A 24,388-nucleotide genomic window follows, 5' to 3' on the forward strand; every position below is an offset into this window, starting at 1 on the left:
AAAAAAGTTTGTATACTTTCCGGTACTTACTATTATTATTGTTATTATTTTAGTACTATTATTCAATCATCTGTGTATCATATTGATGTTGTTGCTGTCTGAAATGTCTCCTGAACATTATTTTTGTACGTTTCTCTACGGAATAAAAGTATTTATCTAAAGTCACCTACAGTACATCTATTTTCTAGCCGTGAATGCATTCTAGCTGTGCATGCGTTGATATGATATCAACACGACATCAACCGCACTGGATGTCCAGCTATTTCAAGTCAGCGTAGCACGCTCGCACACCATCAGAGACACCGTCTGAGTGAGTGGGACCTTGTCTGGAGCGGGTACGTGGTGAACGCCCTGTGTTGTGCCATGGTTGGGGAGCACCTGAGGAACTTCCCACAAGAGTTCTCCACGGAGCCCGACGCTGACACTGGGTTCTGCACGTCTCTGTAAACTACCGCACAAGGCTCCCCTTGTTCTCTTATCCGGCACCATCAACGGCTCATTGGCCCTTTTTCTTGTGCGAGATCCCATACGAGATAAGGCACCTTTGGGAACCACCAGGCAAAGAGGCCCCCTGAGTCGTCCAGGGATGCCCCCTTTGTGTGACACGGCGTTTGAAGCCCATTGCAAGGACCCGCTGATTGCAGCAACCGCACACGGAAAGAGTGGCTGCTCTGTCTGTGGTTGTTGATTGTGATCTCTTTCTCCTGAAATGAGAATGTGTTCTAATAATATCCTAGAGGGCAGGTGGCCAAACAACCTGGGGTGAGGAGGAGGGTGGGAATGAGCCTTGTGTTCTGAGCATGACGAGTCTGCCTCCTGTTGGCCCGCGCTGCACGATCCACAAAAGACACAAGAAGGAAAACATCTTTAGACTTGTTTCGATGTTTAAGAGACCAAGTTGTCTGATATGGATTTGGTTTGAACATCAGAAGCCACGCGTTCTGGTCAAAGACTCAGTTAGGAGGGATGACTGCTTCCATGAAACTGTCTGATAACTTGAGTTAGTGGGACATCTACTGGTCAATAGTGTGTATTGAATGCAGTCACATGTATTTATCTATTTCATTTACACAGTTCTGAGAAGAAACCTGTGGATGAGAAAAAGATGGATTAAATAATTTTATTTCTAAATCATAAACTGAGGCCAAAGAAAAAAGGGCGGTGAATCAACGGCGAAAGAAAATCATAAGCCAAAGCGAATGAAATTCCCAAAGTTATTTATTTTGAGCCTATAGGCTTGCCATAGTGGCAACTTGGCGCGGGATATAAACACCAGGAAAGGAGAACAGCATTGACAGACATGTAGCTGAACCTTAGTTTATGATCTCTTTTTATAGCAGATAGTCTATAGATCATTTCAGCTAGTTAAACTGACAGGCTAACAAAAACTACAGTAGCTAACCGAACGTTGCTATGCTGTTGTTTACACTTTATCATGCTAGTAGGTACAATAAGCTGGCAAGCTAGCGACTGTCGCTACGTGTTGGCCATCTAGAAGTTCTATCAGTACGTCGGTGAGACAAGCTGGACTTCAAAGCTGCATTAACTGGAAACGTTGTTTCACAGAAAGAAGAGAAATGGTAAGTACTCAGATGCTATGACAGCATACTATCCCACTAGCTTGTCTACCGTACTGGAGAGTAATCATCCCTACTAACTAGAGCTCGTAACTTGTAGAGAAGAAGCCTTGCTCCAAGTCAGCTTGCCAAGAGGAAACATGGAGGCGATTCATCAGAAGATGAAGATTGGGACCCAGAAGAAATTGTAAGTGTTCTTTTTTTCGTTTTGTGCGCGGTTAACATTGTTAGCACGACTGCCAAGCACTAATTCACAATGTTGTCGCAGACCAAACGGCGTAGAAAAGGAAAAAGCAAAGGCAGTAGAGAGAGCTACATCTCCCCCTTCAGAAAACCTTTGACGCAGTTGACCAACCGGCCTGAGTGTTTGGACAGCAATACGCATGTGAGTATTGACGGTTTTGTAGAGCCACATGCGCATGGAAATGTTGATGCAAACGGTAACCATGTATGTCTCGTTATTACAGGAAGCCTTCATTCGAAGTATTCTGTCAAAACCTTTCAAAATCCCAATACCAAACTACACAGGTATGGAATTTTTCAAGTCCTCCCTTCCGTGTTTAAGCTGGTAAATGGATCGCTGTGACGCAACTTGTGCTCTTTCCCCAGGTGGACTGGGAATCAGAGCTCTGGGCCTGAAGAAGACAGGGGTTAGGAAGGCGCTTCACGACCCCTTCGAGGAAGGTGCACTGGTGTTGTATGAGCCTCCAGTTGTAAGCGCTCACGACCTCATCAAAGCCGAAAAGTGAGTCCGCTCCCGTCCACGCAGTGTTTCACAATTCCTGCCCATCCCTTAAGACCCCAAACTGATTGGACTCTCCCTTTGCAGAGAGAAACTTCCGGTACACGTTGTCGTGGATCCAATACTTGGAAAAGTACTCCGACCCCATCAGAGAGAGGTCCGACATTTCTTTCCTGTCTTCTAAACATACATTTGAACGTTTTGACCACTAGCCGCCGATGCGTATCCAAGACGTCTTTGTCGTTCAGGGGGTGAAGTTCCTGTGGGACTGTGTGACGGGGAGGCGCCTTCCAGACTCCTACGGTTGCATCATGGCGGATGAGATGGGGCTGGGCAAGACCCTCCAGTGCATCGCTCTCATGTGGACCCTGCTACGCCAGAGCCCCGATGGCAAGCCCGAGATCGACAAGGCCATCGTGGTGTCGCCCTCCAGCCTGGTCCGCAACTGGTACAACGAAGTGGGCAAGTGGCTTGGAGGACGGATCGCGCCGGTCGCCATCGACGGTGGTTCCAAGGAGGAGATTGACAGGAAACTAGGTGGGTTACCTTGCTTTGGGAGGCGGCGGTCAGTATTTCGACGGATGGTTAGTGCCGGCGAAATGCATGTGGTTACCCTATGGAGGGTATGTGAGAAGGGGTAACACTTGAAACAGTTCCGTGTAATGAACGAACCGAGTTTTGAGCTGTCGTCTTTGCTCCACGTGGTCCGCAGTGAACTTCATTTCCCAGAATGGCTTGAGGGTGCCCACGCCGATTTTAATCATTTCCTACGAGACTTTCCGCCTTCACGCTGCCGTCCTGCACAAGGGGAAAGTTGGGCTCGTCATCTGTGACGAGGTGTGTGCCCCAGTCACAACAGCATCTCATACACCCCGTTTTCCAGACTACACAGTTGTTTGGATATTATGTTTGTTTGTTTTTTCCCCACTGTGTTTTTCTCCGTAGGGTCATCGACTTAAGAACTCTGACAACCAGACGTACCAGGCCCTGAACGCCATGAGTGCCCAGAGGAGAGTGCTCATCTCAGGGACACCCATCCAGAACGACCTCCTGGAGTACTTCAGCCTTGTTCACTTTGTCAACGCCGGCATCCTGGGTAAGCTTTCTTCCCCCGTACTACACTCGACGGGGCATAACACAGTTTCCACGGTCGGTCCTGCCTAAGCTAGCCTATAACGTCCACCTCTGGTTCCCCTCTTCCTCCTCCAGGCACTGCTCAGGAGTTTAAAAAGCGGTTTGAGATTCCCATCTTGAAAGGGCGGGACGCGGCTGCCAGCGACAAGGACAGGCAGAGCGGAGAGGAGAAGCTCAAGGAGCTCATCAGCATTGTCAACAGGTGAACCTTAACGTGACATCGCTGTGTGGGCCGGGGGGGGGGTGACAGGAAGTCTGCGCGATGCTTAAGTCCGTATTTCACTCCTCTGGGGGCTGGGATAGGTGCTTGATCCGAAGGACATCGGACATCCTCTCCAAGTATCTCCCTGTGAAGATCGAGCAGGTCGTCTGCTGCAGGTACGTCCGACGCGAAACTCACTTGGTCCGAGGGCGCGTCGAGGCGGTGGCGGTCCTGAGCGGGAACCCTCGCCGGGTCGTTTTGAGACGCCTCGCTGCCCGCCGGGACGTTGATTTCATGAGTGCTAATCCAATGAGATGCGTTCCCCCCCCCGCCGTGCAGGTTGACCCCGCTACAAACCGAGCTGTATAAACAGTTCCTGAGGCAGGCCAAGCCCATCGAGAGCCTCCAGCAGGGCAAAGTCAGCGTGTCGTCGCTCTCCTCCATCACCTCCCTGAAGAAGCTCTGCAATCGTACGTTGACGTTTCGTTTCCCCCGTTCCGCCCGACCTCTTGTCGGGTGTGTGTGTGAGGTTTGACTCTTCCTTGTCCTCCCCCCCCCCCCCCAGACCCGGCTCTCATCTACGACAAGTGCGTGGAAGGGGAAGAGGGCTTCGACGGGGCCCTGGATCTGTTCCCGTCGGGGTACTCCACCAAGGCAGTGGAGCCCCAGCTCTCTGGTAAGATAGGACAGCCCAACGCCTAACTTTCGCACGCCTCCGCGCGTCTGTGTGTGTGTGTGTGTGTGTGTGTGTGTGTGTGTGTGTGTGTGTGTGTGTGTGTGTGAGAGAGAAATGCATTGACCAATGTGTCTCTGGATCCAGGGAAGATGCTGGTGCTGGATTACATCCTCGCCATGACGAGAAGCACGACGAGCGACAAAGTGGTTCTCGTCTCCAACTACACTCAGACACTGGACCTCTTTGAAAAGCTGTGTCGGTCTCGAAGGTGAGTGAGGGGAAGAAAAACGAAACCATTCCAGACGGGTGGAAGCTGAGATGTAAGATGAGCCCATGGTGTTGAAACGATGCCTTGTGGGCTTTTCACCAGATACCTCTATGTTCGGCTCGATGGCACTATGTCCATCAAAAAAAGGGCCAAGATAGTTGAGAGATTCAACAGCCCATCTGTAAGTATTGAACACACCAGACGCCCGAGGATTCCAAAATACATCTCAAAACGTGCGCCACTTGACAGCTACCGCCCGATTTCTTTGTCAAGAGTCCGGAATTCATCTTCATGCTGAGCAGCAAGGCCGGTGGGTGTGGCCTGAATCTGATTGGCGCCAATCGCCTGGTGATGTTCGACCCTGACTGGAACCCGGCCAACGACGAGCAGGCGATGGCTCGGGTCTGGAGGGACGGCCAGAAAAAGACCTGCTACATCTACAGACTGCTCTCGGTGAGGACCACAGGACTGATTTACAGAGGGGGGGGGGCCTATGAGTTGAACGGCTTGCTTGAGGAGAGCTCAGTTGGTGAGAGTGAGGGTGCGGGGGTAAACCTGCCGATGGCTTTCCTCTATCTCTGTATCTCTATCTCTCTCTCTCTGCAGACGGGGACGATCGAGGAGAAGATCCTGCAGAGGCAGGCCCACAAGAAGGCCCTGAGCAGCTGCGTGGTGGACGAGGAGCAGGACGTGGAGCGCCACTTCTCCCTGGGGGAACTCCGGGAGTTGTTCTCCCTCAGCGAGGACACCGTCAGCGACACTCACGACAGGTGAACGCGCGCACGACAAACAACGAACACATAAGACTCAATCGCGAGAGAGTTGGGTGTTTCGCAACTGTAGGTAGACAAAGTCGGTTACTTTCCCGTTAACGCGAAATGTTTCCCAGGTTCCGCTGCCGGCGCTGCGTGAACGGCAGGCAGGTGCGCCCTCCGGACGACGCCACCAACTGCACGTGTGACCTGTCCCAGTGGCACCACTGCGCTGACAAGAAGGGACTCAGGGACCCCGTGCTCCAGGCCTCCTGGGACGCCGCCGTGTCCTTCGTGTTCCACCAGCGCTCTCACGAGGACCAGAGGGGCGTCGTGTGACACCCGGAAAGACCCGGCACGCGCCTAGGAAAGAGGGAGGAGCCTATGGAGGCCGGAGTCACAGGCAGACTTGTCGCTCATACTGAGAGCTCAGATCATCGGACTGAATTTGCTGTCGGGCAGGTGGGCTGGGCTTTGTGATGTGAAAATCCTCTAGCCTGGAATGCCACCTTACGTGTATATGCAGATTTTCATTTGATTTCTCTACTGTGTAAATATGAATAAATATATACTGTATATATTGGTTATTTTGTATTGTAGGAAATACTTTTACGGCTTGTTTATCACGTAATTTGTAATAATTATATGAATCTTCTCATTGGTAGCATTAAAAAAAAGGATGGTGGATGTCAATGAGACTTCTGTATGTTAAGGTCTAAGCACAAAAGAGTTTAATGTGTTTTGGCTTAATACTGAGGCCCATCCAGTTTTGGAAACAGCCACAGATCTAAAACAGTCATTTTTGAGGACTTCCCCCATTAGTATGGAGCGGTTTAGCTCAGTGGTTAGAGTGTTTGACTGAAGATTTTGAGATTGCACGTTCAAATCCTTAGCAGGTCTAGCTCTAACACCGAGTCTCAAAACGGACTGCTCGTTTTAGATCTTCGGGTGCTTAAAATAGAAAAAAAACTAAAATGTCATTACAATTTATATTTTGACATTTTATCGACAGTTGAAACAGCCGAGAAGCCGTCAACGACACGTTGAAAAGTATTTGAAAATGCAGCACGACGACGTAAGTAACTCCAATGGCGTATGCTGGACTAGTCGATTTCTCTGTTTGCTAGCTAGCGTAGCGATAGCCTACTAACATATTCATCGGGGAATTTAAATACAAATACGGGTAAATACAAATACGCGTATTCGAAATGAAAACGATCTCCGTCCACACTAGCGTTTTCATATCGCTTTCCAATATTATCATGAGGAGGCCAGTAGGCGTGGAAACTATGGAGGACCAAACCTGCCATATTTATGAATGAATGAATAAATGTCCACATCCATGCATTTGGACAGAAATAAATGTATTAATTAATGCACAATTGTCAGTCAAGTTACTTGTAATTTACATTTATTTATGTATTCATTCGTTCATGTATTCATTCATTAATGAATTAATTTATTCATCAATTTAAATTAATGTATTTAAATTTATCTATTTAAATTAATGTATTTAAATTAATTTATTCATTTATTTAAATTGATGTATTTAAATTAATTTAAATTAATGTATTTAAATTAATTTAAATTAATGTATTTAAATTAATTTAAATAAAAAAATTAAATCAATTAATTAATTGATGTATTCATTCATTGTTCCCAATATTATCATGAGAGGAGGCCAGTAGGCGTGGAAACTGGAGGACCAAACCTGCCATATTTACAAATGAATGAATAAATGTCCACATCCATGCATTTGGACAGAAATAAATGTATTAATTAATGCACAATTGTCACTCAATAGTTACTTGTAATTGACATTTATTTATGTATTCATTTATGTATTCATTCATGTATTCATTTGTATTTATTCACTCATTCATTTATGTATTCATTCATTCATTTTTTTATTCATTCATGTATTCTTTAATTCATTTATGTATTCATTCATTTATGTATTTATTTGTGTATTCGTTTATTCATTCATTCATTCATTGTTCCCAATATTATAATGAAAGGAGGCCAGTAGGCGTGGAAACTATGGAGGACCAAACCTGCCATATTTACAAATGAATAAATAAACGTCCACATCCATGCATTTGGACAGAAATAAATGAATACATGTATTAATTAATGCACAATTGTCAATCAATAGTTACTTACAATTTACATTTATATATTTATTTGTGTAGTCATTTATTAATTTGTTCATTTATGTGCCCACTGAGCCACAGATGGTTCCTGCAAAGTTACTTTCTACAAGACAGTGTAATTGCCCTTATGACACTACTAAATGCCAAAGGACAACATACATTTTCATTCAAGTTCAGATATTTTAATACATTACTGTGGGTATTTCACCCTGTTACCCAGGCCTTTATTTGAAGATAATCAGTATGTAAACACATGGCACATTTTGGTAATTGCTTTATCAACATATATACAATATATCAGAACTGTCCAAAGTAATAGAAACAACTTCCTTTAACATCAATGACAAGTAACTACACAATTGCGTCTAAGTCCCGTTTGGTCACATGTTGCTGATGTGGTCAGCCATAGTAGTCCTGGAATTCCACTGGTCTGTCAGAACATGACAGAGTGGTCTGAGTGTGTCCAAGGCCTGGTCCCGTAGCAGAGGGTCTCGATCCAGGGGGTTGCACATGAGGTCAAGGGTGAAGTGCTGAGGAGGACGTCTTTTCTCCAGCTCCTTTGCCAACTCCAGCAGCTCAGGTGGTTGAATGAAGTTCGAGCTTTCCAGGACAAAACAAAGGCATGCTTTAGAAACTCCAAAGCTGAGGACTAGTTTAAGAACTATATCATGTGTTTCTATTTTTACCTGATGTCAAGTTCCGTCAACGTGCTTGGTAAGGTTCCAGTAAAAAGTTCTCCCAGGGCAGGCACATTCTTGGCTTGTTGGGAGGAAGAAAACTATTTAAGACACAAACCATAGATTTTCTTAAACAAAACCAATGTCCATCAAATATATTACCGAGACGATTGTGAGACAGGTTAAGGGACCGGAGAGACGCAATTGCCTTCAGGGACGTCACCAGTTCCCGCATGAACTCATCCTTCTTGCTGCATTTCTCAAGTAGCCGACAGTCCTTGAATGACAGTTCTTACATTGTGGAGAAGGACGACAATTAACTGGCAGTGGCTACACTTTTCAAGTTAGTGCAATACAATTAAAAAAATGAAAGTCCATTTAATAGATGGATTAAACCTTTATGGCCTTACCTTCCAACATACAGTTCCCAAGGAGATTAAAGATGGCACAGTGACAGTCAGCCAGGTTCATATCTTCAAGGTGTAACTTTTTTAGGCACCGATTTGACTCTGTGAAAGCAAACAACTTACTTAACAACGAAATATTCAGCTAGTTACGTGAACCAAACGGAGAAATAGAACTGAATCCCTCATCGGAATACTCCGACACGACATTCTACTGAACGTTTCATACCTGTAATGGTCTGGAGGAGCTTGTCGTGTGTGTGGCCTCTTGATAGTCGCACGCCCGAGATGTGAATGGCTGCGAGATTCGAAGAACGTTTCAGAACAGAGTAAAGGCTCTCCAGATTGGTCTCCACTTGTGGTAGTTTCACAGTCATCTTTTCGAGAAGCAATTCTGTCAAAAAGAAGAGAGGACAAGGAAGAGGCGTTGTTAGACAGAAAACTCTACTGGGGCACAGGCCCTTATTCATATCCCTTTTTTTTCTTTCAAGCTTGCTCTGCACAATGCAAAAGAGCGCTCTGACATGGAATTCTGCATCGGTTTGTGTTTTCGGTTAAAACGTTTTACAAGCGTTGATTGGGATACTGCGTTTATTTTTTTCGGGATTATCAATCTAAATTAATGCACTGACAAAGTAAATTGTTAAAACTCAAACTTTTGATTTTACTGGGGCACAGCAGATTTATACTGGGGCACGTGCCCCAGTAAAAAGGGTCTAACGACGCCCCTGGGACAAGGGAAGAAAAACAAAATTGGCATCATCGTTCAGAGTGAATCCTCACCGTCTCAACATGTCGGAGCCGCCGGCACACTTGTGGCGAGCATGCATTTGTCAAAGTGGCCCGCCCCACCACTTTCGACTCAGCGGAGTATTGTGCGAGTATTTAATGCATCTATTTAAAACGAAAATGTGTTCTTGCAATTGAACAAGTTGATAAAATACATCTCCAAATTTCAGCCCGTTTACTCTGTTGAGTATAACGCACTACTTCAAACGCTGACTGCAACAAGTGAGGCACCTGTCAGTCACAGTGATCTCCTAGCTACAGCCAACCCGGCCCCAGGGGCAGAGCATCGACCACCCATCTCTACAACTCATTGCTGCTAACGCTATCGAGCATAGACTGTATTAAAAAACGAGTCAGTGCAGATGGTTACCGAAAACGTCGATTGTATTGGAAAGAAACAAGGTAACTATGTCAAACTCATCAACGTGTCCCCATCACTTAGTTTACCCACTCAGCCCCGGGGGTAAACTCTACGGGCCTGCACGCACGGCAACTTCACTGCTTAATTGATTAGCACAGTATATTCTCATCTGTCCGGGTAAACTTGAATTATTTAACGAAAGCAAAGAAGAAAAAGAGTCTGACTGACACTGAACCGAACTTATCATAAATACAGCGATGCAGCTCACCGGGCGCACCGCTGCTGTCGCCGGTAGGGTTAGCTCTACAGATGCTGGCAGGGGCGGTTTTAGCTAATTGGAGGCCCTGGGCAAAGAACAATTTTGAGGCCCCCCATAAGCCGCACCCCCAAAGTGCGGCTTATGCTGCAAAATTATTTTTTATATAGTATAAATTTAGCTAGCTTGCAAATCCTGAGGATAGCCTACTGAAGCAGACCTTTCTATGTAACAACGGACATGGATGTTTTGTCCCTCGGGAGTTGCCGTAGGCTTGATGCTGAAAGCATTACGTGAAATCAGTGAGGGCTGTTCGAATGGCGATGTCAAGAAGAGCAGTGGTAAAATACCAGTTATGAAAAGAGACCGCGTCCGTGTCTTATTGTCCACACAATCATATACAATTATATCTGAAACGAACTTACAAAGAGCTCGGTTACACTACCAAAGTTGAATTAGTAATGTTGTTAGCGATGCTAGCGTTATTTTGCTAGCTAGCCTATAACATTTCACTGGGTCTTGCAGCTGTTTGATTAACTGAAATTATGAAATGTTATGTTCTACTAGCCATTTGCCTACTTTAGCAAGTCACTGTATTTCCAAGCCCTGATAGTGTAACTGAGACGACACAGTAAATAATTCCTCTTTCAAGTAATAAGCCCCCGTTCAAGCGTTGAGCATTAAATTAGCTGCACGGTCTGTAGAGATCTTGAGACGGTGACAAAGCCACTTTTTGGTTCTAAAACCAGACTATAAACCGCTTTGAAATATAAGCCGCACAAAACTGTAAAATCAAGAGTACAAGCCGCGGCTTATTTTCCGTAAAATACGGTAGTTGGTGTTGAAGTGGCTGTTTAGACAAACTTGGCCCAGCAGCACTTGAAATAATATCAGAAATGTCTTCATCTTCCATGGACACATTCTTGACTGGAAAAACTGCGTTAGTTTAGGTAATTTCTCCCTCAACTTCTCCCTTTTCCCATTTCTTTTTTCACTGCCACTTTGAAATTGTTTCATGTTTCCGCGATTATACACACTCCACCACACGACAAATTCTCCTGACAGAAACATCATGACCTGAATCATATGTTCCATGATGGATGTAAGATAAATTTAGCTATAAAGAATAGAATTAAAGAATTGTGTTTTCATGCTTAATTTGAATTGTCATTGGTTTGCAATGATAAGTGATTTATTTTAATTATAAAAAATAAAAAAAAGGAAATACGACGAGGCCCCCCTGGCGGCCGAGGCCCTGGGCAACTGCCCGACTTGCCCAATGGGACGCATCGCCCCTGGATGCTGGACCAAAGAAAGTGGTCACTTTTGGGAGACTGAATAAAGCTTTTCTTTTGTAGTCCGATATCTTTCGTTTTTCAGCACCACTGGCATATGTACGTTTCATTTCTTTTCCTGCTCAAACTAACATTTTAACCTTGGTGGGGAGTCAGGTGGCTGAGCGGTGAGGGAGTCGGACTAGTAATCCGAAGGTTGCCAGTTCGATTCCCGGTCATGCCAACTGACGTTGTGTCCTTGGGCAAGGCACTTCACCCTGCTTGCCTCGGGGGAATGTCCCTGTACTTACTGTAAGTCGCTCTGGATAAGAGCGTCTGCTAAATGACTAAATGTAATGTAAATGTAAACGTCGCCATGGTAACCGCGAGTTCGACCAATCAGAGATATCAGTCAGTGTTGTTTTGCTTAGGATTGTGGCAAGTGTAGTATTTCAACAGAAGATCGCAAATAACAAGGTTGATTTCATACGGACTTGTGGCTTTTATAAGAGCAGAAACTTTCGTTTCACAACCTCGTAGCTCGTGGTCAGTCTACCTTGGATGGTTTAGACATTATGGTTGACAATCAATATCCTACTGAGAAAATAAATGGGATTTTTGCTGGTCTGTTGGGGGGCCCCTTGGAGGCCGGGGCCCGTTTCAATTGAAACGGGTGAAACATAGGCAAGGCTGCGTCTGCGTGCAAGTGTGTGTGTGTGGGGGGGGGGTGTCACCTGCTCGGGTTTCCTGTTGGGGAGGCTGTTCCTGAAGGGGTCTGTGGAACATTTCCATTGGGTGGATCTCCATTGAGAAGGACCTGAGGTTGTGGCACGCGTCCAGTAGAACCCCCACGAGGGAAGAGTCAGCCAGGTAGCCCACACTCAGCTCAGTCAGGGAGCTGCCGGACGTCTCTGACAGCTCCTTGAGAGACTCCGCCAGGATCAACACATCCCTCTTCTGAAAGACCTCTGTATATAAGGAAGGATTAATGCCACAACTGTACACACACACACAAACAGAGAAGTGTATACAATGTCATATATGAGACTCACTTCGACTACTGAGAATTAGAGAGCGGAGGCACAGCCATGTGGAGAGGAGAGGCAACAGGACGGGAAGAATATGATCTCCGAACTCCTTAATCTCAAGTGAATGGATCTGGCCCAGAGGACAGACTTGTCTGGTGGGCCCAGCCGAGGGAGTAAAAATCTGACACAGGTGTTCAGGAGCCATATACTCACGAAACTCCTCAGATTCTTTCTTTAGGGAAAGGGAGGTTAACCTCGGACGCTTGCACGGTATCACATGCTCCTCCTCGTCATCTTCAATAGACTCCTTCCACTTAATTGTTGAGGAGGAGTTAGCCGCGTGGGCATTTCCTGCAAGGGGGGTGCCTTTTGCTTTGTTTTTCACTGGGCAACTTTGGCTAGCACCCTGAGACTGTCTGCCATGGAGAATCCAACCAAGTAGAATGGGATCTGGATTCCACATCACAACTTCTCCAGCTGCCCCATGGTCAATGAGACGATGGAGTACATATAGCACACATCGTGCTGCCACGCTGATCAACTGTGTGTCGCGTTCCACTTCAATGCACCGTACACTCTTCTCAAGGACGCTCAGAACAGGTCTCTGCTCTGAGATGAAACTGTACAAGTAACGAGAATCATGAAGGCATAATCTGTGGACATGTTTGGCCATAACTAAGAGCATGGAGTTGAAATTGACGTTAAGTAGGTATTTAATATCGCTTCTGAAGCGGTAGCCAAAGAATGTAAAATAAAAGAGTCTCTCCATAGCCTTCTGCCTCAATTCATCTTCTTTGAGTTTCAGCTGAAAAAAGTAAGAGCATATCAAAAAGATGTCACACTGGTCTTCAACAAACTTCTTAAACAACTTTGCATGCATTTAACAGCAGACTTCAAAATCTAGCCTCATCTGGCTGGGCTAGTTCTAAAACATGCAAGACAAATAGAAAACGTACTTTTTTCTTCGAAGTTCCAAGTATGTTTTGTAGTATTCCTGACCACAAACAGGATGTGGAAATTCCTATAGGCAGAGGGAAAACAACCTAATATTGGCATATTCTGATCATAACAACAACATAAGGCATACAGTAATGCTAATGCATTGCTTACCTTTGAGCTTCACTGTTGGATGAACATAATCAAGATCAACTATGTTCAGGTTAGGCAATAGATCCTTTATGAGAGCGGTTGGTAGGTCTGTGAGTAAATTACATTATACATCAGTAAGTGTACAGCCTACTATGTCCATTCTTTCATTGTTGCATTCCATCGTAAAGGCAAGGTGTTAGCCACACTGCTAGCGGCCATGAAGCCTCACTCACCAAGAACATTCATACCGATGACATCCATGTGTTTGCTTGTTGCGTTGAGGCATATCTGCTTCAAAGTTATCGGCGTATGAGTTTTGGATGTATCTTCGCATTCTCTTGTCGCTTTCTTTTTTGCTACCCTCCTGATCTTTTCAATATAATCTTGATGCATGACGATAGCAGCGTGGAGGCTAGCTTTGTCTGTCAGCTCTAACGTTGATGTAAATTCGAGTGGGTGCGCATGTGCAGTCAGTACTCAGTACGCATTCACAAAGCTATCTCGTTGTACTTGTAGTACTCTGGTTTTATGATTAGCTAGTTATAGCTAGCTTAGTTTAAGTTTTGCTAAACAATGTCTGCTAGATATGACAGAGCTATTACAGTATTTTCTCCTGATGGACATCTTTTTCAAGTGGAGTATGCTCAAGAGGCAGTGAAAAAGGGTTCCACTGCGGTGAGTAAGCATAGCAAGTTCATGCTAATAGCTTGCTTGCTAACAAGTAGCCTAAGTACAGTCAAGTTGGGTAGCTTAGCTAGTAGCATAGATTTTGTAGTACTATTAATAAAGCCTTGTGTAACCAGACCGATGTTTAAGATCCTATCTTTAGTAGCCTAAAGGCTTTACTGTTAGATTGTACCTTGCTAGAGGGAACCATTTGGAATAGTTTTCTTGTCTAATAGCTAGCTAGCCTAGCCTAGTTAGAATATCTAATCATAAAATCATGTATTTGTGAGAGGCAGCTTAATCCCTCAGAGCGTGTGTACTGGCCGTTATTAGTACGGACAGCATGATCTAGCCGGCAGAAACAACAAAGACAGAATTTAAAAAGCCTTATCCAAATATGTTTTCTGTCGTTGATTGACATGCAGGTTGGCATCAGAGGGAAAGACATAGTGGTTCTGGGTGTTGAGAAAAAGTCCGTAGCCAAACTGCAAGAGGAGAGGACTGTCCGAAAGATATGTGCCCTGGATGAGCATGTGTGCATGGCCTTTGCAGGTAAGATACTGTCAATAGATAACATGGTATGAAAGCGTATATTGGTGATTATTACATTTACATGTATGCATTTAGCAGACGCTTTTATCCAAAGCGACTTCCAAGAGAGAGCTTTACAAAAGTGCATAGGTCACTCATCATAACAACGAGATAGCCCCAAACATTGCGAGCAGCCAAAACATGAAGCATACATTGTGAAAAAAACAAATAAGTGCCAAAGGGAAGAACCATAAGATTATTGCATTGAAGAGTCTTTGTCCCCCCTTTCTTCCCAGGTCTGACAGCAGATGCTCGGATCGTCATAAACAGAGCCAGGGTGGAATGCCAGAGCCACCGTCTGACTGTAGAAGATCCTGTTACTGTGGAGTACATCACCCGACATATCGCCACACTCAAGCAGGTAGCTTTAGCTGCACTGTCACTTATGCATTTGTCGCCCAGTTGTTCTCTAAACACACTCACACACATACATACTCTTGAGTGTCAAGAGTATGCATGTGTACTGTTTTACCTAGCTGTCTCATGTCGATCCCTTTGTTTGAATTCCACTACTAGCGCTATACCCAGAGCAATGGACGCAGACCGTTTGGTATCTCTGCCCTGATCGTGGGCTTTGACTATGACGGCACCCCTCGGCTGTACCAAACAGATCCTTCTGGAACGTATCACGCTTGGAAGGTGCGTCTCCTCGCTCTCCTCTTACCAGAATGTCAGACACCCTACACATGGTTGACAAGAACCAGCGGTCCCATATTTCCATAGTTTTGAATCGTTTTACATACATTTTGGGGTGACTTTAAAAAAAATCTCTCTGCCCAACCACCTGTGCAGGCAAACGCAATCGGTCGCAGTGCAAAGACGGTTCGAGAGTTCCTTGAGAAGAACTACACGGAGGAGGCCATCGCGACGGACAATGATGCCATCAAGCTTGCCATCAAGGCCCTTCTGGAGGTAAGGCTGAGACGCATGCATCACCGCCAAAGGTTCATGATGTGAACAGCAGGTCAACCTCATTAACCTTTGTTTACCAGGTTGTCCAATCAGGAGGCAAGAACATTGAGCTAGCTGTTATACGGAGGAGTCAACCACTGAAGGTAAGCACTTCACACACACTCATTCACTCACATTCATGTTGATTACTTTCCTTTTATAAAAATGCCTTCTGCTTTTCTGAATGCTGAAATACCAATTAAATCAACATGTTTTGTTCATCTGCAGCTTCTCGAGTCTAAAGAAATTGAAACACTTGTGGCCGAAATTGAGAAGGAGAAAGAGGAGGAGGCAGACAAGAAGAAACAGAAGAAGTCCTCCTAATTCAATCTGGTCCCGTCACATCACTTTCGTGTTCTGCGTGGACAGACCCGCTTCACTTCATGATGGAAGCGTCACGTACACTTTCAGTTGGCATCCGTCACAGGACTCTAGATCATTTTCTCTTTTGTTCAGTAGTGTGGCTGTCAAGATCCCACTAGGCGTGTTGGTTTGTTATATTTCGTTAACCTGTAATTGATGACAACTGAACTTAAAAAAAATAAAATTATACTTTGTACTTTGGTTTAACTTCTGTGTCTGTAGTCTTATTTGTTCAATTGCAGACTTTTTTCCCAGGCATTTAAATGTAAAACAAACAAAGTTACAAATATATTTTGTTTGCTTCCACAGGCTTCGTGTAGAACAGCTATGCAGCTCAAGTTGAATTAACTTGTGATTGTTTGTAAAAATAAAAAATAAAACACACTAAGGACTGTGTTTAATGGAGATGGTTACTAGAAAACACCATCTTCAAGATTCAGAAACTTGTCACTACATAGGTTTGTTTGCTACTTTTCTTACTGAAAACATCTTACCTCACTGTAGTCTTACTTTACTTTTGAGTTACATGGTGAAGTACTGGCGGCTTGGTAGCCTAAAACTACTTGGCAAATATTTGTCACAACTGAATTTGAATCATTTTATTTTTTATAGCTCAACTTCAACAAAAGCATACAAAACTGAATCTGAATACAATTTTGTATTTGAATGGATGTATTAGTTTCATTCATTATTTAAATGAATTCCAATAAATTGCATCAGGGAAGTGGAAAGATTCACATGGCTACATTTCATGACCGCATGCAGTGTAGTCGGAGGCGCATGTTCTGCGAGAAGGTAGGCTAGGCTACACTTTTGGATTTATTGTCTTTTTAATCCTGTTATGCGATTGTTTTTGCATTCATAAATCATAGACTAACTGCAAAAATTGGCTGTCTGTGTTGAAAGGTATAGCCACAGTGACGGTTATTTCGAAGTGGATCCAAGTGAATGGCAGTTATATTTGGCGGATAGTACCCTGGCCTTTCGAAATATTAAGCTCACGATAAATATGGCAGCCATCGAGCCTCCCAGTGTAAGTGAAACTCAAGACTTGCCCGAGAAAAGTTCAACTTTAGACACATCAGATAGCTTGACAGCATCTGCAGTAAATGGCGCAGCGTCGTGTAATAACCCTCAAGAACATGAAGAGACAGCCGTTGCTGGCCCGATCACCTCTACCACAAGTACCACTGACGCCGACACTTTTTCTGACAGTGTTCAAACTAACCAACAGAGCACACATCATGCAACATATGTTGTACCAACAACTGTATCGACAGTTCTTACTGGCAAAGAAAACTCTCAAACAGCATTGGCAATCGTCTCACAATCAACTCAGAGCAACGCCGATGCTTCAAATTTGAAAACAGGAACGGTTGTGTCCCAAGCAAAACCAAGCACAGCTGACCATAGCGGGACCCCACAAGCTCCACAACTTGTGGCACAAGTTGGACCAATGACGACCATGACTAAAGCTCCGGGCAAAGCATTAGTGATAGCTGTTCCTAGACCAACAGCTCCACAGCCTACGCCTAGACCAACAGCTCCACAGCCTACGCCAGCAACACCGCGACCCCCGTCTACATCCTTACAGCTACCCGCTAGCTTCCAGATACCGCCAGGTCAGTGTTGCATGGATATCACTTGACCGCTAAAGCGGAGTGCGGCTGTTACCATTGGAAGCTCTTTAATGTTGTCTGTTTGGCTGGCAGGTATGGTGCTCATCCGCAGTGATAGCGGTCAGCTGATGTTGGTTTCACAGCAAGCTCTTGCCCAAGCCCAGCAGGGAACCAGAACATCCAGCAATGCTGCTTCCAGACCTCTAACCCCACAGGTGATGCACCGTATTCAGGTGTTTGCATTAGAATGTGATCACCTGAGGTCTTGTAAGATAAGTGTATGTATTGCCACAATGCTCTTTTTTTTCTGACCCAGATGGTAACAAGCAGGCCATTTCATTACAGGTGTCTGCAGCAACTACCATCAAAAAGACAGACAACCTGTCTGTGATCAGAGTTCCTCCCCCTCCCAACATGCGTGTGGCCACCACAGCACAAAGAACTCCTGTGATTAAGGTACGCCCTCAACTCGGTGACCACAATATGTCTTGCGTTGACCACGTGTGTGCATGCGTTTGGTTTTCAAAGGATTTTGTCAATGTTTCTACTTGGGTGTGTGTCGCTGCAGGTGGTAGGGACGGCTGCCCCCACCCCTCAAGTAGTCCAGGCACCACATCCAATTGTGCGGCCAGTGTCTCAGCCCAGACCCCAGACCCCCATCGCGAAAACGAACGCCCCTAATGTCGCCCCCACTACAATCACACGGGTGAGTTCCGTGAAGTGGACTTCCTGGTTCGTAGGGGAGGAATTTCCAAAAAAATAATAAACAAACACATACTTTTTCCCGCCTGTTCCTCCTCAGGAGACCTTGGAGAACGTGAAGAAATGCAAGAACTTCCTGGTGACGCTGATAAAGCTGGCTTCCAGTGGCACCCACTCCCCTGACATGGCCAAAAATGTCAGAGAGCTGGTCAGGAGTCTGCTGGTAAAAAACAAAACAAAAAAAAACACACACATTCACCACCTCCCATTGTAATTGAAAAAGTATACGCACTCTGCTAGTACATTAACTTCATTTTTCCTTTGTCTTGCAGGATGGAAGCATAGAACCTGAGGAATTCACCGACAGACTATATCGCGAGCTGAAGTCCTCTCCGCAACCATACCTGGTCCCTTTCCTAAAGGTCAGTATTACGATTTGATGTACTGCCACACGCACCCCCAACAACCAGACCAACCAACTCACCCCTCAGGTCTCCCTCCTCCTCTTTCAATGTCTCCAGAAAAGCCTCCCCGCTGTGCGCCAGCTCACCCCGAATCCCCAGCTCTTCATCCAGCAGGTGGACCAACCCAAGCCCCAGGCTCCGGCCTCCAAGGGCCCCACCCCCACCGCCCGCACCCCTTCCCTGCTGTCCCCCAACGTCCGGCCCTCCGCCGCCATCGCTGGGAGACAGCCTTACAAGCCGGCCCAGCTGGTAAATCACTCCAGGATTGGGATAGAGCAGGCCTGAGTTAACCAGATAAGACCAGGTCTGCAACTATGGAGCTGTACAGCTCCCCCCTCCCCCTCCACATTCATCCACTTTGCATAATAATCCAATGAATGTGTGTGTTAGTTGCAAAGGCCCTGTGGTTGCAGTGGATTTCCGCAAGTTTGTCTCCATGCTTAGTCTTCATTCTCTCCCAGCATACTAAGGCCTGAGGTGAGGCCTAATCCACTTAGAGCTCCGAACTGAGGAAAAGTAACCACATTCCAGCTACCGGTTCCTAAATTAGTACTTTCATCACTCTCCTCTCCGAGACACAAATACGCCATTATTCTGTGCTCTGCGTAGAGAACTTATAACATTCTCATTGTTTGTAATGTTATTTACCTCATTAACTGCTTTGAGCGTGTACCTACATTCTAAATCACATGTCTATCGTGTGTGTGTGTGTTTACACCTCAGGTGATTCAGCATCCCAGGGGTGTAGCCGGTATGCCAGCTGTGACATCATCAGCCTCGTCCTGTAGGATCCTGACTGTGTCTGACAGGACCGTGGCCAAACCCATAGTCCTCCAGTCTGGACAGCACCACACAGGTGAAGAAAGCAAACAGCCCCATACCCACTGCCCCACAGATCAATTCTACACATCAGCCACCACCATTTCAAGAAAGAAGGTTGCGCGTTCTAGCTCTGTTTTCTCTGCCAAGGTGCCATTTTCCGACGTCCGCCTTTCAAAGCCTTCGCCTCCTCATCCCAGACACACACCTTTAAGCACAGTGGCGGCTCCTACAGGTAAACACACACCTAGGACCTTTCCCCCCCCCCCACCCCCAAAGTTTCCCCAAACAATCTCCCAACAATCCACGTCCAAACAATCCATATCACACAGACCTGTGCATTTTAGGCCTGTTAACGCAGTCCGTGTGAGAGTGTCTGGGTTGGTCAGTTGTGTGTTTTTTGCCGCAGAGAGGACGACGACATAAACGATGTTGCCTCCATGGCCGGGGTCAACCTGAGCGAGGAGAACGCCCGAATCCTAGCCACCGACTCGGCCATGGTGGGCTCTGTGGTGCAGTCGTGTCGCGACGAGCCTTTCCTGCCCCCCGGCCCCCTGCTCACACGCATCCTCCACGCCGGTACCCGCCCATGCCCCCCCCCCCCCCCCCCCCCCTCTCTCTGTTCTACCCCACCGACCTCTTTCCAACCCCGACTCCCCAAACGATCTCACACCAGCCAGTAAAAAAGGAGCTTCTTTACGTTTCACCAACCAATGAGAATGTGGGAGTTGCCGGAGTACCATTGCACGATGTCCTGTAGAGGAGCTCTGGGTAGGCTGTTCAGGCCGTGCCATTATGTCATACACTCCTGGGTCACCAACAGGGGGCAGCGTTGAACTTTGGATAAAGTCATCCGTCCACCAATCACAGCAGTTCTGAGGGGAACAGACAGACAAGGGGATCATCATACAGCAGGCGTTAATCCCAGCCCCCCTCTCTCTGCCCCCCCCCCCCCCCCCCCCCCTCCGTAGGTGAGGCTGTGGGCGTGTCGGAGGTGGGGCCGGACGTGGTCAGCCTGGTTTCTCACGCCACTCAGGAGCGCCTAAGAGAGCTGCTGGAGAAGGTCACTGTGGTGGCACAGCACCGCAAGATGGCCCTCAAGGTGCTCTCCCCTGACACACACACACAACTCCTGTTTACAGGCTCATACATGCCTTACATTTGAACATTCGTCATTTAAAGTCCACGGTATGCACATAAAAACTAACAACAGCTCTTGGTTCTCCCCTGCGTGTGTGTGTGTGTGGGGGGGGGGATCAGGAGGATTTCCGCCACACACAGGTGAGCGACGTGCGCTCCCAGCTGCGCTTCCTGGAGCAGCTGGAGGGTCTGGAGAAGCAGAGGAGAGACGAGGAGGAGCGCGAGAAGCTGCTCCGCTTCGCCAGGGTAACCGCGCCCCCCTCCCACGACGCATCCCTCCCCGAGAGAGTTTGACCGTCTCTCAAATCGACGTGTGTCGTTTTCTCCCCCCCCCCCCCCCCCCCCCCCCACAGAGTCGATCGAACACAGAAGACCCTGAAAGACAGTTGCTCAAACAGCGGGCCAAAGAGGTACATATTCATGTTACGGCATGAGGCGTGGGGTGGTCATTAGCTGTAACTCGAACCAGCTTCCATCACCGCTAGCCAGACCATCTCCAAGCTGGGATGGGAAGCCATACATGTATTGTAGGCTTTTCCAAAGTAAGTGTTTGGGAATTCGAATGTGTTCTTCTGTTTTGCAGACTAATTGTTGATTTAGTAATCTAACGCGGTGTTTAGGGCCAGGGGGAGGGAGGCATAGGAGGGATGGGGAGGCGGGGAGGGAGATAAAGTAAGCAATTGCCTGCTTGTGTCTCATGTCAAGCCAGCAGCCAAGATGCAGGGCTGTTTTGGTTGTTTTCCCCTTCTGCGTTTGTGGACCGCTAGCGGCATCCACAGTTTCCCAGAGGTGTCTCCGTAGCAACGGCAGAAAAATCAACAAAAGCCGTTTTCATTTACATGCCCAGGCTGTGCCATCCCCCCTCCAGCACCCACCCCCTCCCAAGCCCCAGAGTGGGTACCGCACTAATTGAAGCTCATTTTAATTGAGCAACTTTCTGGGTCTGTAGTCTCGGCCCCACAGCATTTTCTTGATATAGATTCGGAAATTAAAGCGCCTACCATGTTAGCAGGTTACTCAGCGTAACCTTGACATTGTTTACGTTTCCATGCGGTTTGACCCCCGACCTCGTCTTAAGACATACTGTTGCTATGCTACCACTGTTCCACCAGCCATCCTCCCTCTCTCTGTCTCCGCCCTCCGGTTTCAGCTGCAGCAGTTGGAGCAAGCTCAGCTCCAGCACAGAGAAGCCAACCTGACCGCCTTGGCTGCCATAGGGCCCCGCAAGAAGAGGCCCCAGGACTCCACGGGAACCCAGGTTACTACTGGTTGTCTGTGTGTGTGTGTGTGTTGGAGTTCTTTCTTTCTGTCCTGTTTTCTGTCACCTGTTTGTGTGTTTTTTTTGGCATCCGTAACGAGGAACCCTCCAAGACAGGATGGGGGGGGGGGGGGTGCCCATGTGCAGGACTGTTAGTTTAGCTTAATGAGTCTCTAATTCTCGGTTTATTTCATTCCTTCCCCCTCCGGGCGCCCAGTTTAGAGATGAGGCGCCGTATAACTGCAGACATTTAACTAGCGCTTTGAACTCCATTACCCACAGGACCCCCCTCTGCCTGAGAGCTGTTCCCTACCTCCTCCTCCACCTCCTCCTCTCTCTTTCCTCTACTCGCCACAGGGCCTTCCTTTCTGCCTTCACAGGCGTCGCCTCTACCGCTGCGGGAGACGCAGGCACGGGAAGCGAGGTACGAGGATGTCACTAACTTTTGAGTGGGAACATTTTCTCTTCATCTCTGTCTCTCTTCCCCCCCCCCCCTCTCTCTCTCTCAGGCTGGAGGGGCGAGCAGCGGCTTGTCAGTGCTGCAGAGGGCCGGTGTGAGGAGGGTCACCCGGGTATCCCTGAGAGACCTGCTGTTCTGTATGGAGCAGGACCCTGCCCTGCGCCACTCCCTGGCCCTGTACAATGCACTGCTCTGATAGGCTGACCCTGACCCTGGGGGAGGAGCCTGTGAAGCCAGGGCTGTCCTGTGGGTTGAGTCTCGAGCAGATGATAGGAATGGCACAAAATGTGCCTATTTTTCCGGATCTGTTTTGTTCCCTTTGTTTGTAATATTATTATTTTGATTCCTAAGTCTTTCTTTGTTGTTATGCCCTGGGACTTGTTAGCTGATGTGTTCGTGTCAGTCCATATGTCAGGAGTATCTTCAAGTGGTTGACCATGACAGGTTGTCACAATTGTCATCTGTGCGGCCAATAAACCCACGTTTACGCAGTATGCAAACCTTTTTCCGACTATTCTCTCGATGTTTCACCGTGTCCACTTTCCTCAATAAAATCCCTCGTTGTGAATGAGTACAAGGGTTATATTAAGTCCCAAAGTGTCTCCCTAAGCTAAGTAGGTGGAGACCCCATGCTGTGCTCTAAGCTGTTGGCGCACGTTCAGAGAGACATTCCATTGTCTTGCCATGCAATATTGAGAAGCTTCTGGCATTCAGCCACCACCCCAGTTTGAGAAAACAGAAGGGGCTAAATGAATTGGAAGTGAACAGAATGGACCACTGCTCTTGGCGGGAACGACCTTACTGGAGGGCAGTGAAGATCAGAGTTGTACTAATTGATTGATTACCGTGCTCCCTCGGTATTGTCTGGTTAAATGTGCCAGCTCCAGGGGCCTACTGTCTCACATCAAAGACAAAGCCCTGTCAAATCCAGGAAGAGGAAGACAATTTGGCGGCATTAATATGCATCGGGCCACCCCTTTGAGCTAGATATGTAGGTAGTCATTACTTTGGTCTTACCTTTAACCGAAAACCCACAAATGTATGCTGTATACTTTTTAATCTATGCAATCTTTATCAATAATAAATCGTAACTTCTTATAAGATTCAGGAATGTCAGTTGTGTGTGTGTCCTTTAGTGACGTGAAAATTCCTGTTTTTCCATCTAAGTTCACACCATGAAAACTGTTGTCTTTATGGACGTTTGATACCAATTGAAACAATAGCCCCTGCTGCAGCTGCCGCAAGCACACCACAATTTCCCCAGAAAATGTACCCTCTCTAGTACTTATTCTGGAACATGGATATGTAGCACATGCTTTAGTATGAAACATGAACATTAAAAATAAGTCTTTACAGTAAATTCATTCATTAGGTCATGGAGTCAGATTTATTTTGACATAACGACATGCATGACCTGCTTTCTCCAATAGCTATCCAACAATGGAATCATCATACTGTTTTACTGAACACAAGACTTGATTTATTTATTTTAGATGTGATATTTAAAGTGAAGTGTTTCAATGTAAATGTGTCCTTTTTCTTTACGTAAGAAACGTATTTACCTGTTCAGATGCACCAGAGCAGGGGTTTTCAATCTTATTCCTCGGGTCCGCTGTCCTGAATGTTTTGGATGTTTCCCTGCTCCAGCACACCTGATTCAAATGAATGTTCATTATCAAGCTTAGCAGCCTGGTAACAACCATTCATTTGAATCAGGTGTGGTGGAGCAGGAAAACATCCAAAACATACAGGACAGTGGACCCGAGGACCAGGATTGAACCCCCTTGCCCCTTACTATTGGAGTATCCAATAGTACCCAAAGGTGCTGCATCGGTCCTTTTTACAAACATAAAAAATTGGCAATAACCCAAAAAACTGTTTGTACAGAGGGGTAAACCAGACATTGAAAGATAGTGAGTTGAAACATTCATTCATGAAAAGTAAAGCAGAGTAAAAATTCTGATGTGAGCTTC

General features: G+C 46.4%; 4 protein-coding genes across 4 annotated transcripts; 3 read left to right on the forward strand and 1 right to left on the reverse strand.

The window, feature by feature from the left end:
- The first annotated feature begins 1,554 nt into the window (after positions 1-1,554).
- rad54l (RAD54 like) lies at positions 1,555-5,890 on the forward strand. The gene is made up of 18 exons (XM_067230536.1): positions 1,555-1,580; positions 1,678-1,764; positions 1,846-1,962; positions 2,045-2,105; positions 2,187-2,322; positions 2,407-2,476; positions 2,568-2,856; positions 3,032-3,156; positions 3,265-3,415; positions 3,529-3,655; positions 3,757-3,831; positions 3,995-4,125; positions 4,221-4,331; positions 4,476-4,599; positions 4,702-4,780; positions 4,873-5,052; positions 5,206-5,369; positions 5,489-5,890. The coding sequence occupies exons 1-18, from the start codon at positions 1,578-1,580 to the stop codon at positions 5,688-5,690; spliced, it is 2,232 nt and encodes a 743-aa protein (XP_067086637.1). The 5' UTR covers positions 1,555-1,577; the 3' UTR covers positions 5,691-5,890.
- A 1,637-nt stretch (positions 5,891-7,527) lies between these two features.
- On the reverse strand, positions 7,528-13,802 carry lrrc41 (leucine rich repeat containing 41). Its single transcript, XM_067230538.1, has 10 exons — positions 13,616-13,802; positions 13,404-13,490; positions 13,250-13,314; positions 12,318-13,098; positions 12,000-12,233; positions 8,815-8,979; positions 8,592-8,690; positions 8,344-8,472; positions 8,191-8,263; positions 7,528-8,104 (listed from the first exon to the last, which is right to left on the reverse strand). Exons 1-10 carry the CDS (start codon positions 13,773-13,775, stop codon positions 7,885-7,887), a joined length of 2,013 nt encoding a protein of 670 aa, XP_067086639.1. The 5' UTR covers positions 13,776-13,802; the 3' UTR covers positions 7,528-7,884.
- A 52-nt stretch (positions 13,803-13,854) lies between these two features.
- On the forward strand, positions 13,855-16,160 carry LOC136936878 (proteasome subunit alpha type-7-like). The gene is made up of 7 exons (XM_067230539.1): positions 13,855-14,057; positions 14,474-14,600; positions 14,876-15,000; positions 15,156-15,278; positions 15,432-15,551; positions 15,632-15,694; positions 15,819-16,160. Exons 1-7 carry the CDS (start codon positions 13,956-13,958, stop codon positions 15,912-15,914), a joined length of 756 nt encoding a protein of 251 aa, XP_067086640.1. The 5' UTR covers positions 13,855-13,955; the 3' UTR covers positions 15,915-16,160.
- Positions 16,161-17,418: 1,258 nt separating this feature from the next.
- taf4b (TAF4B RNA polymerase II, TATA box binding protein (TBP)-associated factor) lies at positions 17,419-22,611 on the forward strand. The gene is made up of 14 exons (XM_067230196.1): positions 17,419-17,575; positions 17,666-17,839; positions 18,141-18,205; positions 18,375-18,497; positions 18,607-18,696; positions 18,796-18,987; positions 19,462-19,594; positions 19,708-19,792; positions 19,967-20,136; positions 20,529-20,659; positions 20,818-20,943; positions 21,051-21,107; positions 21,848-21,965; positions 22,472-22,611. Exons 1-14 carry the CDS (start codon positions 17,419-17,421, stop codon positions 22,609-22,611), a joined length of 1,761 nt encoding a protein of 586 aa, XP_067086297.1.
- Positions 22,612-24,388: the final 1,777 nt, after the last annotated feature.

The sequence above is a fragment of the Osmerus mordax genome, chromosome 27 (genome assembly GCF_038355195.1).
Source record: "Osmerus mordax isolate fOsmMor3 chromosome 27, fOsmMor3.pri, whole genome shotgun sequence".
Lineage (NCBI taxonomy): Eukaryota > Metazoa > Chordata > Actinopteri > Osmeriformes > Osmeridae > Osmerus > Osmerus mordax.